Genomic DNA, 17554 nt, shown 5'->3' with positions numbered 1-17554 from the left:
CTAGGAGGGTGAAAAAGATGAAGGTGTTGGAGAGGCAGAGTGAACAGTGGAGTAAGGCCGGGAGCCAGTCTTACCAGAGGCTCCCCAAACAGGGACTTGGAGAGGAGACCGGCCACTTCGTGCAGGCTGCCGTCCACCAGCATGCAGCGCAGGCTGGCCTGAAACGACCCGTCTCCCTTGGCCAGCTCCTCGGCCAGAACTGCAATAAACACACACAGGACGACAGGGAACGTTACTGTGCATGTTTGCACCGCACTACATTGCATGGAACGTGTGCTCACTCCCATCACGTCGAACTGTATTCTCTCCACCCAAGTCACATGACATGGGCAAAACTGCTGAACTGAAGCAGGCATGGTGTGGTAAAGTCCTCCTACACAGGGCTATGACCACCAATGTTATTCTAACCGCTTGTCTTGACATGGGTACAGCAAGCTACTTAAGCAGGCATGGCATGGAGAACTCCCACTCATGGACACTCTTACCAACAGTTGTGGCTGCTTTTCATGATGTATTGTTGTCTCTACCTTCTTGCCCTTTGTGCTGTTGTCTGTGCCCAATAATGTTCGTACCATGTTTTGTGCTTCTACCATGTTGTGTTGCTACCATGCTGTCTTGTCATGTGTTGCTGCCTTGCCATGTTGTCTTAGGTCTCTCTTTATGTAGTGTTGTGTTGTCTCTTGTCGTGATGTGTGTTTTGTCCTATATATAAATTGTATTTATTTTTAATCCCAGCCCCCGCAGGAGGCCTTTTGCCTTTTGGTAGGCCGTCACTGTAAATAAGAATTTGTTCTTAGCTGACTTGCCTAGTTAAATAAAGGTTAAATAAAATAAAACACGGCTATGAACGCAAATGTTATGCTAACCGCTTGTCTTGTAAGTTCTCTAACTTGAGCCTGAACCTTAGCGCTGACATTTACCCAAAACGTTGACCTGTTTCTAACCGGAACATTTGTTAAGCATATCATCATGCCTGGAATGATTTTAATAGCAATGAAACTATCTGAGATGACAACAAATTGCCAATAAACACAAAACGTAAGGTCTGTTGAGTAGAACTGTTATACTTATAGACTTGGATAGAGGGCATCTTTGCCGCAATGGCTCTGAGCAAATGACATTCAGGGCTATATCCATTTTAAAGTGTTTTTTGTTGTTGTTGATAGTTACAGTTGAATTCGGGAGTTTACATACACTTAGGTTGGAGTCATTAAAACTCGTTTTTGAACAACTCCACAAATGTCTTGTTAAACTACAGTTTTGGCAAGTCGGTTAGGACATCTACTTTGTGCATGACACAAGTAATTTTTCCAACAATTGTTTACAGACAGATTATTTCACTGTGTCCAGTGGGTCAGAAGTTTACATACACTAAGTTGACTGTGTCTTTACCTTTAAACAGCTTGGAAAATTCCAGAAAATTATGTCATGGCTTTAGAAGCTTCTGATAGGCTAATTGACTTCATTTGAGTCAATCCAAGGAGAACCTGTGGATGTATTTCAAGGCCTACCTTCAAACTCAGTGCCTTTTTGCTTGACATCATGGGAAAATCAAAAGAAATCAGCCAAGACCTCAGAATAAAAATTGTAGACCTCCACAAGTCTGGTTCATCCTTGGGAGCAATTTCCAAACGCCTGAAGGTACCACGTTCATCTGTACAAACAATAGTACGCAAGTATAAACACCATGGGACCACGCAGCCGTCATACCGCTCAGGAAGGAGACGCGTTCTGTCTCCTAGAGTTGAATGTACTTTGGTGCGAAAAGTGCAAATCAATCCCAGAACAGCAGCAAAGGACCTTGTGAAGATGCTGGAGGAAACCGGTACAAAAGTATCTATATCCACAGTAAAACGAGTCCTATATTGACATAAACTGAAAGGCCGCTCAGCAAGGAAGAAGCCAATGCTCCAAAACCGCCATAAAAAGCCAGACTACAGTTTGCAACTGCACATGGGGACAAAGATCGTACTTTTTGGAGAAATGTCCTCTGGTCTGATGAAACAAAAATTGAACTGTTTGGCCGTAATGACCATCGTTATGTTTGGAGGAAAAAGGGTGAGGCTTGACCGTGAAACACGGGGGATGGCAGCATCATGTTGTGGGGGGTGCTTTGCTGCAGGAGGGACTGGTGCACTTCACAAAATAGATGGCATCATGAGGCAGGAAAATGATGTGGATATATTGAAGCAACATCTCAAGACATCAGTCAGGAAGTTTAAGCTTGATCGCAAATGGGTGTTCCAAATGGACAATGACCCCAAACATATTTCCAAAGTTGTGGCAAAATGGCTTGAGGAAAACAAAGTCAAGGTATTGGAGTGGCCATCACAAAGCCCTGACCTCAATCCCATAGAAAATGTGTGGGCAGAAGTGAAAAAGCGTGTGCGAGCAAGGAGGCCTACAAACCTGACTCAGTTACACCAGCTCTGTCAGGAGGAATAGGCCAAAATTCACCCAACTTATTGTGGGAAGCTTGTGGAAGGCTACCTGAAACGTTTGACCCAAGTTAAACAATTGAAAGGCAATGCTACCAAATACTAATTAAGTAAACTTCTGACCCACTGGGAATGTGATGAAAGTAATAAACTGAAATAAAGAATTCTCTCTACTATTATTCTGACATTTCACATTCTTAAAATAAAGTGGTGATCCTAAATGACCTAAGAGAGGGAATTTTTACCCGGATTAAATGTCAGGAATTGTGAAAAACTGAGTTTAAATGTATTTGGCTAAGGTGTATGTAAGCATCTGACTTCAACTGTACATATTGGGCTATTATTTGACAATATATCCTATTGTTTTAACAATATTTCAATAAAAAAAAAATGTGCCCGCACCAAAACCGCAGGATTTTTCCCTTCTTAGCTTGTTATCCATCTTTTTTTTTTAAATAGGGAGCCAATTTGTTTTTAGCTCTTTTATTTCCTTAACGGATCAAAACTCGTTTTCTCATGCTCTCTCTTCAGCTGACATAGGCTTAGCAATATGTTTGGAACATCGAATCGCAATAAAATCATTGTATTCAAATCACAATACATAGAGAATCAAAATACATATAACTGCACCCAAATATTGTGATAACATCGTCTCATTAGGTCCCTGGCAATTCCCAGCCCGGATTTTAAAGTAGTCAATGTCATCTTCTTCTACGAGTTTTAAAATGGCGAAAGCCCGCCATGGCGTAGCCCATGCAAAAACAGGCTTTATGGCAAGTGCATCCTCTATCCAACTCTATAGTTGGTATATGACTGTGTAACCTGGGGATGGGACTTCAATACAATGGGTCATGTCCTCACTATGAGAAGTACTCCACCAACTCACCATGTTTGCAGTCTTCATCTGCTTGATCATAGTTTTTCTGGAGGCAGAAAGAAAACAAGTAAACAGACAAAGTCAAAGCAGCAGAATGACTGTCCTCATAAAGGAGGGTTTAATATGACAGAAGTCCTGACTGAGTCTTAGATAAGTGCCCAGAATGGATATCTTCGCTACTCAGCGCGGAGTCACTTGCAATATAATTATAGTACTTAAGTAGTCTCTATAATCGTGAGGCTTAAGTAGTGGGGTATAATTTTAGTGCTAGGAGAGATAACAGCACAGTGCAGTTTGCGGCAGAGAAATGAAAGGAGGCGGGACCTTGGTCGTTTTATCTGGTTCTCAGAAAACAAATCCAAGTCAAGATGGGCTTATGACACTTGACTTGAACACACTTGGTTAAGTCATAATGTGGAGGAATATGAGCAAAGAGTACTTCTTACTGGCTCGTCTTGCCTTACTTAGATGACTGCTTGTGCAAAACAGGCCACAATTTAGTTTTCCGTGTGAGAGAGAACTGGTGTGAGTGCGTTTGTATCAGTTAACTCGTGTGTGATGCGTGCACAAGTGCCATTTTTGTGTGGGTAGAGGTCAGGGGGCCATATGCCCACTGAGGGAGTGGGTACGGGCCGAAAGGTGTGCCTCCCGGGTCAGTCTCACGCCTCACCAGCTGTAGCAGGGCGGCTATCCTGTAGAGCAGGGCGCGGCTGCGGAGGGGGGTAACCGTGTCGTTGGGGGCGTTGGATGCGCGGGGTCCAGGGCTGGGAGGGGCCGGGGGGCCGAGGGCCAGCAGCACATCTGTGCAGTGGCTCACTGCCGCCTCGTACTCCCGCCTGGCTAACGATCCGCTGGCTTCTTCACATGACTTCTCCGCTCTCCTGTCCGCCATGACTCAGGGACAGAATGTCTGGAGAGAGAGGGAGGAGAGATAAAAAGGGGGTTTAAGTCACACCTAGACACTAATCGTGGGTCAGTTTAGCATTTTCCCCACTAATGATAATCGCTGATTCTAGATCTGTACCTAGTGGAAACTTCACCCCGGAGTGAGAGACAGGGGGAGATAGGGGGGCAATGCTATTTCTGTGATGGGGTACTTGGGGTAGTGGACTGGTAGGTCTATTTGTAGACACTTGCTTTGACGAGTTGAAATATCTTGGAATCCAACTGTTGGTTCATAGACCTATATTCTCCTCACAGAGCTAAAAATAAGTAGTCATGTGTGGCACTACAAACCTAAGTTAGTCCTACTGGCGGTATATCGTATTTGGAAATAGCCAAGTGGTGTTTTTTCAATACCGTTTTTTTTATTATACATTTGAATATTTGTAGCTACTTTTTAAGTAAATACCTGCAGTCAACTTGTGGAATACGTTAGGAGATAAAGATCGCATTCTTCATTTCACCGTCACAATTTTTTATTATGAAGCTTACTGGTAGTCCCCAGTCACATGGTGTTTGTTTACAAACACACAAAGAGAGAGACCAGAGCCTTGTAAGTCAATCTGTCCTGCTGCATGCGCCAGGTGATCTAATTACAGTATGGAATTCACAACCAAATGTTTGCCAGCTCGATATCTTATAACTATTAGGTTAACTGTGCTAAATGCTCTGCAGTTCTGCATTTGGTTTGCTAATTTAGTGGTTACCTTCTTCCTAAATCATGCTTCTCTTGGTAACAGCAGAGAATCCCCTTCTGGATCAAGAGTCTCTAATATTTGTTTTGTGCAGCAAACTGAGTAGCATTTTTTAGTTACTTGTATAAAAGATGAGCTGGGATGTCTGTCCTGCAAATAGTTTAGGTCAGAGACTGTATAAAATGTTAGCAATGTACTTGTTTGTATTGCTAACCTTCGGATTAGAGAGGCTCGGTGGGGTTTGAAAATGTGTGTTCAGTGCCGGTATTACCGAATATCCCGGGATGGCACAAGATCGGTATAAAGGTATGACAATCTTTAGCTGTCCCGGACAAGTCTGAGATCAGAGACAAAATCCCCATGTCGTTGGCTACTTGGGGTGGTCACTGACGCTCGTTTAATGTGAGCAGGTCAGAGATGCAATCTGAGGGCTACCCATCCTGTCTTTGAGCAGTCCCATACATCCCAATATTTTCAAACATGTTTGACAAAATCTGCAACGCTCTTGTAATGTGAGACGTGCAACGCCACTGCGACAGGTAGCCTAGTGGTTAGAGCGTTGGGCCAGTAACCGAAAGGTTGGCAGATCGAATCCCCGGGCTGACAAGGTAAGAATCTGTCGTTCTGCCCCTGAACAAGGCAGTTAACAACCCACTGTTCCTAGGCCATCATTGTAAATAAGAATTTGTTCTTAACTGACTTGCCTAGTTAAATAAAGGTTACATAAAAATAAATAAAATAATGGTGAATAGCAATAGCCAATGAGAAGTCGCCAGAGAAGTAGCCAGTGAGATGACGTTGTTTGGCATCAACCAGAATGTGTACTTTCTAGCAGGAGCGATGACTACTAGTACGCATTTAAACTTGCCTTTAACCAAAGTGTCAAATCGTTACAGTTCTGAAGTTCACAACCAATGATATTCAAATCAAAATGTTGGCTAGATATAGTTCAACTCCGTATGGCAAGGTCGAATGTCTGACTGAAAACGTTTGAGGCTGCTTTGAGCCACAGCTCGTTCTAGCTAAGTTAACAATCTAATCACATTATTGTTTTTCGCAAAACAACGTGGTATCGAAGAATCCTTACGACCAACTGAAGAATCTTGTACAGTGTGACTCTTGTCTGTGCCACATGGTTTAGGGTGCGCACCACTACGTTGGCAAGACAAAAAGCTACAGGAAAGACTGTTGTTTAACGTGAGGCTCAGCGATGTTAGGATTTTGAAAGTGGCGGGTTTAGGGTACACCCGGCCTTGCATAGGTGGTGTGCACTATTTACAATGCCATAGCATTCTAGGCCATGTACTCTTAATGTCAAAGTGGCAACAATTTTGTAAGTGATTAAAAGTTTAGGGTTTTCAAATATAGTATTCAAATATTTTAACTATCCCACAGCTAGCACACCTGATTCAACTTGTCAACTAATCATCAAGCCTTTGAAAAGGTCAATCAGGTGAACTGGTTCAGGGCTACAACAAAATTGTGACCCGTCTGGGGGTCCATGAGAAGAGATCTGAAAACTAGTCTACTCGGCTAAAAAGCAACTGATCTTTTTTATTTTATTCAACCTTTATTTAACTAGGCAAGTGAGTTAAGATCAGATTCTAATTTACAATGACGGCCTACCCCAGCCAAACAGTAACGTGGACGAAGCTGGGCAAATTGTGCGCCGCCCTATGGGACTCCCAATCACGGACGGTTGTGGTACAGCCTGGAATATGGTCAGAGAGAAAGCGCTATGTGGGGTTCCCTAAAGCAAGAACCATATCCTCTTTTGATGTCATCACAAATGTGATGAGAGGCCGAGCAGTACTTCCTCTGTGGCAGTAGGTCTATATATAGGCTTAGTTAATGACCAAGGCATTTTACTACAGTTGACTCAATAATAAAAGCGCAAGTCATATCACAAGCTTGTTTTTCATAGTAACATATAGGCGCCAAAAAGGCCCCGCGGCCAACGCAACTTCAGTTATCCATTGGCGGCGTCGAACCACAATTGAATGGTTAGCAAAGGAAGGACCCATCAAGGGCACTTAATCAATAGAATAAATGTGTGCATCTGTGGCATTGGGTATTACTGTATGCTGTCTACAGGTGACACTGGAGTATTTCTACACCTAATAAGCCTAGGCTATATGCACACAGGAAACAGGGGCATTGAGAGGCCTACACTTGCCGCGCAAAAATGTACCCTAAATCAATTCCAAAATAGCCTGCGTGTATAGCCTGCATGCTATGCTGTCTACCGGTGACACTGGAGTATTTCTGAACCTAATAGGCCTATATGCACAACTACAGGCAATCAGGACAGTCGAGTTCACTACCGGACACCTGCGGCTGTTAAAACTTGTGGTGGTGTCTGTCCTCTGCAGAGAGTGTGGTGTCCTATAGCGTTATTCACAACACAGAGCTGAGCCTGGCCATAGCGCCCAAGGATTCAAGGGATACAGTGCCACTAATAGAAATACACACCACCCTCCCGCAACAGAGTGAAATGACAAATAGCTGGAGGGGAGAAGGGGGCCACTAGCTGATGGGCAACAATCTGTTTTCATGCACGTTAGGCAATGCCAGACATTTGGAGGAACATGGAGAGGCTTAAAATTAAACCTGACATGCAGTGTCTGTGGTGAGCGGTCGTCCCTGTTTGAGATAGCCTCTGCTTTGACTAAAAACAGAAAAGGCCTCCGGGCCCAAGGAGCCACTTATAACAAATGCCCTATTTCTCCTTATCGGGGTTCGATATGGTTCTTTCATAGTGAAACAACACACTACGCCACAGCAGTTATATCTAAGGACAATAGCCTATTACACACCACCTCTACTTTAGCAGAAGTTGGGCTAGTCTTTGTTAATGACCATCATTGACTGAGTCAGCTCTCAGTGTAGAGTGTCCAATCAAAAACACATATTTTGACCAATGGGTAAAATATTTTTTATTTTATTAAAATGGTCCAAACCTCCGGTCTCTATCATAATCCGTTCAAATGTTATTGGAGTTTTAACCCTTGTGTATCCTAGGGTGACTAAAAATCTATGGAGGCCACAGGGAAAAAAAGTGGTAAAATAGAATTGCATTGCATCAGCTAGGCTGGATGCTGTGCGAGAATTAAGGCAAACTGACAGGCTCACCATCTTTCTTCTTGAATCCGGAGGACATAAGACAAGAGGCAAGATCGATATAGAATTTTCTGACTTTTTGGAAAGGTTATTGATATGTTAGAGAAAGACCAACTGAACAATTCAGAACATAAAGAATCAGATTTGTCTTGGCAAAATGTATTTTATAGCATAATGAAGCACGTTTTTACCCACTCTGGGCAAAGTGGGTGGTCAGAGTTTCCACAGAGTGAATCACATTTCAATTCCCAAACGATGACCAAGATGTGTATAAGCTAGGTTACTTAGTTAGGCTATGTTTTAGTCATTCCATAGTACCTGGCTAAACCAACACAAAGGCCACCCCCCAGAATTAGTGTGTAACATTATCTTTTAAGGAATACCTCAGATAAGGCCAAGGTTCAGAGGCAGGTTACCAGAGCATTCAAAGCATGTTAGGAAATGCTACAACTACTGTCGTGGAAATATCCCTCACAGCACGTTGGAACACCTCATGCAAATACAGTGTCTGATGACCAAAACATAAGTCTATTAGCGTTAACTTGTTTAGTATTATGGATCAGTCAATATACAAGAAATTGAGACAACCAAAGACATGACATGAGCATGCTATGGCAGTTAAGAGCAAAATGACAACCATGTGGCTTGCAAGTAATGGCCAGAAGTGGTATGAATGATATTTTACTGTAAAATGAAACTCCTAATTTCAAATAAACAAAGATGAATGAAGCGGCGACATTAATACAAGGTAAAAGTAGTCTCATCAGCGGTAGTCTACTACCACCTTGGATATGTAGGCTATGTTAGCTAGCTAGTTACTACATCTATGGTTTAGCTGATGCTTACCTAACGGCAAGTTTGATCAAAACACACTGCCCTATTCGGCATGATCGCTCCAAAAAAGGGCACTCCTATAGACTAAAACAAACATAAAACAGTCTATTTTGAGATTCCGGGTCAGTTAATAATAGATGTACCATGTCTGTTGGCAAGCCACTAACGTTAGCTTATTACTTGTCCATCATAGGTATTAGCTAAAACAACACGGTAGGAGCACCGCTAACTGTGGCTGGCTTCGCGTTCGTTCGCATCATGTTTGGTGGGACCACGGTGAAATAGTCGTGTGGCGCGATCTAGCTAGTTGGCTCACATTAGCTTGTAACAAGGCATTAAGCTTTCAGAGTGCGACGTATCGGTGTGCAACGACATGATTATGATTCCATTTGAACCATGGAAATGTATCGCTTCTAACTTTAAAAACAAATTTATGAGATTGGCAAAACATGTTGCTAGCTAGGAGGGCTAGCAATAATTGTGATAGACTCAAGACTCACTGAGCGATGGTAGCCAATACCATTGCATTGGCAAAACATTTACAACATTACGAGAATAAACGTAAAAAAGTTCCATAATTATTGACGCTGAATTCATCATGAGTACATAGTGAGAAAATACACAGTTTGCAAGTCAGCCAAAATAGGGCCCATCGCTTTGGTTTAGGCACCAAGCTAGCTTGCTAAAAGCTAACTGCCTGGCTAGCAAGCTGACCAAAACGTATGCAGAATGGATTCACACCTAGCGCGCTATCGTTAGCGATATTGCCCGGGCCTGTAATTTTGGCTCGGTTTTCAGACGTATAGAAGTGAATTGACATTATATTGTGGTCTCGGCATGAATGTTATACCTTCATTACTCTCAGAATGTGTTACAGACAGGAGTCAAGTCGGTGTCCTTGCCTCTGAAAAAGACAACTGAAAGGACTGAAAATGGGAAGTCTACACTTACCTAGCTTTACTTTCTACGCCATCTTGGATCCACTTATCAACCCATCGCAAAGGATAGTGGGATGTAGCTCATCTGAAGGTTGAGGGGATTTGGGTCTTTTTGGTGTAGGTTGGGGTTTGACGATTGTGGATTTTGAACCAAGTCATATAGCAGTCTTTATAGCAAGTCATTACACCAGTTTTCATACATTTCCCTAGATAATTGCACAAACCGGTTTCCAGTGTTTGCCTAGCTGAGCACTGTCAATTATATAACAGTATTGCATGAACAATTTTGTCCACTATATGTGGACAATTTTCAGAGATATTTTGACCTATAGATGATTTGGATAATTAAAACAATGGAAAGGTAATGTTTAATCATACATTACTACATTTAAATTGTATTTCTACATAATATCTCAATGCCTTTACTTTTGAATAACTGCTGTATTTCTATTTTCATGTGGATATAACTACACAGTAAGGTAGAAACATTCAGCATCTTGCATAAACTCACTAAATAAGTCTTGATTTAGTGTCAGCTGTGTGTGCTGTAACATTTACAGTCATCACTAGATGGCTACAGTGGATCCAGAACCTTTCAAACCAACAACAAAAACCTGCATCTGTCAGGTTTGGATTTCACAGCTTTTAAATAAGTATTCTTAACTTGATCTGACAACAGTTATATACAACTCTGTAATAACCAAATTTCCTGTTACAAAATTCAAAATAATATCCATTATGCAAGGTGAGAATAGTTTGTTTACATTGCGAAGTAGACATAAAAAGACATCAAGAACTTACAGTAAATGTTTTTAATACAGCAAGTTGCACGCAAATGCTCTAACACTAAATCCCTTATGACGGTTACATGAAAAAGAGAGTTGGGACAGGAGAGAAAACATTAACAGTGTATGCCCCTCTGTGGTCTAGGTTCTAGAACAAAGTACATGCCCAAATTGTAGTAGATAAAATTGGGAGACCACTCTAAACAATGTAATTTGTATTACATCAGTGGGACAAGAGATGATAACAACATATGGCCGTAAGACTTCTTTATTGTAAATGCTTCAACTTTGCTGACCGTAAGAAACAAAAAAGGTATGTGGTGTGGTATTTGTTATTCCAAAAATTGGAGTAGTTGACATTGGAATAACGGTTCATTCATCAATATAAATTCAGAAGAACATTTTATTTTTTATGAAAACAATGCACTCGATCCTCATCACTGCAGGTTGTGTATCATCTCCTCTTTGGCGATGAGATGTGTGGTTTTGTTGACCAGGGACATGAGGGAGTTCAGTTTGTGGGACCAGTCGTTGAGCAGGTCGTTGGGGTCCTTCGGTCTCTGGAAGTTGATGATGCCAGCTAGCCTGTCCACCTTGGCGTAGATGGTCTTGTTCACCACCAGGTTGGAGAGGAACTCCTCAGACTCCTGCAAGAGATAGAGATGCTAGAACCTGTGTCTTCAAAAACCATCAATAACTAATCACATATTTCATTTAGGCTACTATAGTACATCTATAGATAACTCAACAACAAAAAAATCTGCTTTTCACTCTTCAAAATCAAGTTGAAAATATATGGATTGAGCTCAACTGTAGACCACTCTGCGAAAATTACGTTGCCACAAGGAGCACCGCATATATTGCAATGAGTGAGATGCAAGACGTCGCTCTCGCACAGTATCTGCGCATGAGCACGGGTTCGCTTACACCGTTACAGCAACGGGACCAAAACAGCGGAGAAGTTTAGCCCTGCACTTAAACACTCTTAGTTGTTGCGGAAATTGACCCACTATGCTGTTTACTTTATACATTACATCATATCTCTAAGTCTACCTTCGATTTGACCTTTAAGGTACAAACAATTCTAGTATTTAGTATTTTATTAGGTTCCCCATTAGCTACTGCTAAAGCAGCAGCTACTCTCCCTGGGGTCCAGACAAAACATGACATAATACATAACATTAGTAGACAAATACAGCACAGGGACAGAACTACGTATATTTAAAATACGAATACAGGTTTTCATACATTCCTTTGCTCTACCGTTATAATTGCTTTGTCTAAGCCGGTTCTGGCTTCCTAATCTCACAGCGCCAGTTGTTCTGTAAACACCAGAGATAATCCCACAACGTCAGGAACCATCCGTGTCCTTGGTTCTTGCGTAAGCTTTTCGTTGGACGGTGTATCCCGTACATACGACTAACAAAACTTGAAGTCAACACTGTGCATAGTCATGCGATTCATAGATGCTACTAAATGCAAGTGCAACACACGAAAACGGAAATGCAACAATCGTGCGGAGTTTCACCGAAGTCGTTAACTCCTGTTCAGTTCCCCTGACGTGAACAGAGACGCATCATACAGAGCGGCACAGAAGTTTCAACCTTATTTTGGAGGGAAAACTATCCCTTTAAGGCCGCATTCATTAGGGTTAAGGACCAGTAAGTATTCCATCCCCTGACAAAAATGTAACAGATGTAAAGAGTAGATTGGTGGTGCTTACGTCAATGGCGAGGTCCAGGAGTCCAGCCATCCTCTTCATTGTGATCCTTGTGTAATATTTGGCCATAATTCTTATATTCTAAAGAAGAGATTTAGAAAAACACAAAAATAAGCAATGGTGGAACATAACATAGTTGGAATCAAAAATACCAATTACATGAAAGTATTCTAGATGGGAAAGGGATGTTTCCAGATCCTTTTCAGCAACTATGTTCCAACGAAAGACAGCTTTGTGATGCCACCACCGACCCTTTGCTAAAACAAAGCATCCCACTAAAGTAATTGTGATATTCTATCTGTAGATATTCCATGAAAGCAGTTCCGTAAACTACTTACGTGCTCCACCACTCTATTCTTGAGGTCCTTCCACCTCTTCTCGCCCTCCTCTGAGCAGTTGAATACGTCGGTGGCCGGGCTATCGGGGGAGCCCTCCCTCAGCTCCTTCCCATAATTCTCCACCAGGGAGCCCCAACGCATTAGCTCCATGGTGGTGAACTGCTTCAGGAGGTCCCTTGAGGGGGAGGTAAAAGGGAAACCAGGATGAGACGAACCACAGCACGGCAATAGCGCCACCTCACAATATGAAGTTGAGGCACCAGAGTTTAGCCTAGGTTTCACCTTACCACAAAGATCAACCATATGCTTTTGGTAGCTTAGCTAGGTTTCACCCCTGGGAATTGGCTAGGTTATATGGTACCTTGGTGAATATATAGTTAATTACTGTGTTACAGAATTGGATGATGTGCTAGGGTGATGAGGAATATTGTGAAACAATATTGAATGCTAAGATTTTCACGAATGAATCATCTCGAGGTTACATTGTTCCGATGAGGAATATTTGGGAATTGCTGATGAGAAATAATGTGTTATACCATTGAAGATTGTAAGGAATGAACCATTGAGGCTAGATTACATTCTTGGTATTTGAGGGGAGAAACGAAAGCACCGGAATATAATGTGATTGAATGTCTCACTTGTATTTGGGTATTTCTTCCAATTTCTTGTCTTCGTTGATTCTATGCACCAGGTCTGACTGCTCGTTGTCGTAGGGAGCCAGTATCACATACAGAACAACACTTTTCAGGGCCTGGAACAGGAAAGAACATTAGCGTTGTATTGTTATGTATTTTAAAGGTGCAATCTGTAACGTCTTAGTCCCCTGTGAAGGCAGACCCAATCTTAGTTCTATTTACACCAATCAGTGTGCAGTACACTCGTTAAGACCCCTCTCCAACTAAGTCCTGCTGCCAGAGCAATATTTTTCTCAGAAACAAAATGTACAGCTTGTGCCTTTAAAAAGGCATCAAATCATATCAAAAGACTTTCATCCTGATGCCTAAAACTTACCTGTTGCCATTTGGAGCTATCCTCCAGAATGCATGGGGTATCATAGATGGCACGGTAGTGTTTGCAGATGGACAAGTAGGATCCCTCGTGCTGGTCTACTTGGATCATCAGATTGTAATACTTCAGCTTAGACTCCTAAGGAAAAATAATGACGTAAATGGTTAATAATATTGCAGCTTGTATGTTTCTTCATTGGGAGCAGCGTAGACAGCCAAAACGAACAGTCATTTTTCCCAAACAGACAAAAATAAAATCCGATTTCAATATTTTGCAGGAAATAAATATTGTTTTCTATAGAAAACTGTTCCGAAACAGGAAACAAAAGTGAACGTTTTGATTGGAACATTGAACGTTTAGGTAGTTCCACCTCCCCCTTATAGACAAAACCATAGTTACGTCTCAAATGGCACCCTATTCCCTACATAGACCCCCCCTATGGGTCCTGGTCAAAAGTAGTGCACTATATAGAGAATAGGGTGCCATTTGGGAGGGAGGCCATATCATAACACCCAGCCTGAATAAATGATTTGGCTTTCCTCTCTTCTCTCACCTCAGTGCCATCCTCTGTAAAGAACTTGGTGTTGATCTTCTTGCTGATGATCTGGGTGCGGATGTAGTCCTTGACAGCGATGCACAGTCTCATTTGCTCCAGGATGAACTCCACCTTCTCTTTCTTCTCCATGGAGCCGTATGTCTCCACCTGTAGAGTGAAAGAGTGCATGTTGTGAGAGGCAGAATGTTATACTCTAGCCCTGGGTCACGTTCATTAGGGCCCATCGTAGCAAAACGTTTCTCATAATACCACTCCCATTTTGTGCCTACTGAACACAGCCCAGCTGTGCTACATCACAGCCTGGACCGGAAGAAGAATGGTTTGTGAACAACTGTTGTAGTGGTTCTGCCCTCAATAAGCACATACTGATGGAGTGCGCAACACTTTACAGACACTAGATTTTATTTTAGATTAATTATGGTGTCTCAGTCAAGTTTCACTGAAATTATTAAAAGGGAAATCTCACCGTTTTTCAACTTCATATTCATCATCTCCAGCACCACCCCAACATCAACATATGTGAAAATGGCACGTTTCTATGTTTCGTAGTAAAAAGAGAGGGGAAGATAAGTGTTTCTAATAACATCATCCACCAATTAGTATGCAATGCCAACTCATAATTGGTTAAAAAAAAGATATAAAAAAATCCCACGATGCACACCGATATCATTGGAAACACTTTTCTTCTTCTTCTCTCTTTTTTACAACAAAACATAGAAACACACCACGTTCACATATGTTGATGTTGGGGTGGTGCTGGAGATGAATATGAAGTTGATTTATTTATTCCATGTGAAGGGGATTTGGTCACCAGTTTGAGTTCTGCTCATGTCTGAAGATTCAGTCCAGTAAGTCAAATAGCTTCGATCAACATGGATGGTTGAAACCTCTTACCTCTAGAAATTGTGAAAACTGCCAAGGAATGTCAGCGAAAGCCCCTTACCTGCAGCTCTTGGAGGATTGCTGCGGCCTCTTTGACCTCGCCATGCTGCTCCTTGATGTTTGCCAATGTTTTTGTCAGCCTGGCCCGCTCAATCTCCACATAGATCTGAGTTAGGGAAACAAAGTCGTTAGCGCATTTGAATTAAAATATGACTTGGACCCACAAAAGTAAAATATTTTGTTTTATGCCATCTGAATATGCATGATTGGTGGTATCATCTTAAAATGTCATTTTAGGATGATCCAAGTAATCAGAGAAAGTTCATGACACCACGTACCTTTCCAGCGGTCACTGTGCGTAGTGTGTCAATGAGTCTCAGCTTAATGGTCAGGTCGGTCACGGTATCTACATACTTGTAACATTCTTGCACCATCTTAGCAACAGCCTGAGAAGAGAGAAACAAAGCAAAAGAGAAGGTTATATATATATCGAAAGAGATAACATCAGGCAACACTACTTTTGGTGTTGGAACACATAAAAGGACATGAAGAAAACATTGCTTTAATGGTAAAGCACCTTTCTTAACCTACTGGTGCATACCTGGGGTGTATTCACAAAAAAACAAACGTTAGCAACAGAACGAAACAGGGAGGGACCTACATTAATTTGTCCAATAGAAATGGTTGATGGGTTGCAAGACATTTTCTGTTGCAAAACGTTTTGCAACTGCGTGCACTAATGAATACACCCCTGCCTCAATGTTTTACCTTCTCTTAGTATCCCTTCAAAGAAGGAGCCCCAAGTCTCACCCCTTTGAGCTGACTCCTCCTTTTAGAGAGCAGCATGATGTTTTCATTCAGGGCGTCCATGTCCTTCGCTTCATAGCACATCTGCACAACGGCCACCAGGATTCTGGAGGTTGACACCATGTCAGAAGCCTGTGTAGATGGATAGAAAGAGGACAATGTTACTCACAAAGATAGCTATGTGATTAGTCAGAGGAGTACGATCATAGAGATTATAGTTTAATCTCAATGGGTATGATGTTTAATTAGAAATAAATTTATGAATTCATGCTCACCGTTCTTGTTTGCTTCTCCAGCGACAAGAGGCTTTCAACGGCCTCCTGCAGCCTACCTTCCTAAAAGAGCAGGAGATACATCTTACAGTCAGGACAAATGACAGACAATCGTTACAAAGATCAATTGAATGACCACACATGATCAAATTACGAGACAGATGACCAAAAATACTCATTAAAACTGTATCATCCATAACGTTGTTGATGATCAGAGTCTGATTTGAGAAAGCCAAAGATGTCAACAACACATTTCTGTCAGCTTTGACACATGATTAAAATGGAAACTTCACTAGCTAACGTTAGTTAGAAATACAATAACGTTACAGCTAAAGTAAAGGGGTCTAAGAAAAACAATAACTGTGGTACCTACGTTAGTAGTTGGTTGATAAATTATTAAAAATCCGACAAACGACCAACCATCTGGTTAGCATAACATAACACCAAGAGCTACTGTATTAGTAGTCTGTAGGTAGCTAGAGAAGCTACCTGACGAAAACAATTACCGTAACTAGCTAAATAACTAATCAAGATATATAACTTACCTAACAAGTAAACCGACTCAATACTTGTGATACTTTGTTATAATACAGCCGCAATGTTGCCTATTATGAAAAACAACTTTATTTGCGAACAAGTTAGCTAGCCATTTTGCTAACATTCGTGATGCACCATGACTCAGCCAGCGCTGGCCTCATTCGTACTCAACTTACTTTTGCCATTTTGGCACACTCCGGTACACGTGTATCTACAGTTGAACTGTAGTCAATCTCCATCTTCACAAGCTTGCCATCTGATCTTTCTGATCGCTCCACCTCTGCAGACATGTTTTCCGACATCGTAAGTTGAATACTACGGCGAATTGACAAGTGAAATTTCTGCTAAGTGCTAAGTGCTGCTAGCCCTCTGCTGTTGTGTCAAAACTACAGGAAGTGGAGGAAAACCGGCCAATCACAATGAACTGCAAAGGCCACCTAGGCTGCCAGAAGGACCCAGAGAAGGACCATAAAACATAATTGTTATTTGTGTCAGGCGTTTTGACAGTCAAGCCTTAGTTATTCACAAAGCATCTCTCTCTCAACTTAACCTTTTCAGCTGCCCTCACTAATATTGTTTAATCTTTTTCCCATTAATAGGTTGTTTATGGGGGAAAACTGAGCTCAGATTGAAACGTTATAATTTCCAGAATTATTTTCTAGATTATTCTGGTATCTTTTTTTAAGCATTAAAATAGTGGACCACAAACAAAAAGACCCCTGTCTCTGTGAAGGAGGGATTTTAAGAAAAGTGAATGTAAACCCAATTGTGTTAGAAATGGTCTAATTGACGATGATGATGATGA

The 17554-nt window shown here is 41.7% G+C and overlaps 2 protein-coding genes across 5 annotated transcripts in view; both read right to left on the bottom strand.

Moving 5' to 3' along the window:
• LOC139567520 (probable helicase with zinc finger domain) overlaps positions 1-9970 on the bottom strand; it is a 60896-nt gene extending 50926 nt beyond the window's left edge. For 3 of the 4 annotated variants that reach the window (XM_071388845.1, XM_071388848.1, XM_071388847.1), the window contains exons 1-4: positions 9858-9970; positions 3986-4225; positions 3325-3361; positions 75-199 (exon numbers count right to left, since the gene is read on the bottom strand). In XM_071388845.1, coding sequence (XP_071244946.1) covers positions 75-199; positions 3325-3361; positions 3986-4207 — 384 coding nt within the window. In that variant the 5' untranslated portion in view covers positions 4208-4225; positions 9858-9970. Of the gene's footprint in view, positions 1-74; positions 200-3324; positions 3362-3985; positions 4226-9756; positions 9825-9857 lie in introns of those variants that run through there. The other variant, XM_071388846.1, reaches the window with a different exon arrangement.
• A 671-nt stretch (positions 9971-10641) lies between these two features.
• LOC139567518 (26S proteasome non-ATPase regulatory subunit 12-like) lies at positions 10642-17186 on the bottom strand. The gene is made up of 11 exons (XM_071388844.1): positions 16926-17186; positions 16216-16275; positions 15944-16072; positions 15472-15579; positions 15195-15299; positions 14249-14398; positions 13699-13833; positions 13326-13438; positions 12688-12862; positions 12353-12430; positions 10642-11276 (listed from the first exon to the last, which is right to left on the bottom strand). The coding sequence occupies exons 1-11, from the start codon at positions 17049-17051 to the stop codon at positions 11067-11069; spliced, it is 1389 nt and encodes a 462-aa protein (XP_071244945.1). The 5' UTR covers positions 17052-17186; the 3' UTR covers positions 10642-11066.
• Positions 17187-17554: the final 368 nt, after the last annotated feature.

Source organism: Salvelinus alpinus, chromosome 2, assembly GCF_045679555.1.
Source record: "Salvelinus alpinus chromosome 2, SLU_Salpinus.1, whole genome shotgun sequence".
Taxonomy (NCBI): Eukaryota; Metazoa; Chordata; class Actinopteri; order Salmoniformes; family Salmonidae; genus Salvelinus; species Salvelinus alpinus.
This window is presented reverse-complemented; position numbering and strand designations above follow the sequence as displayed.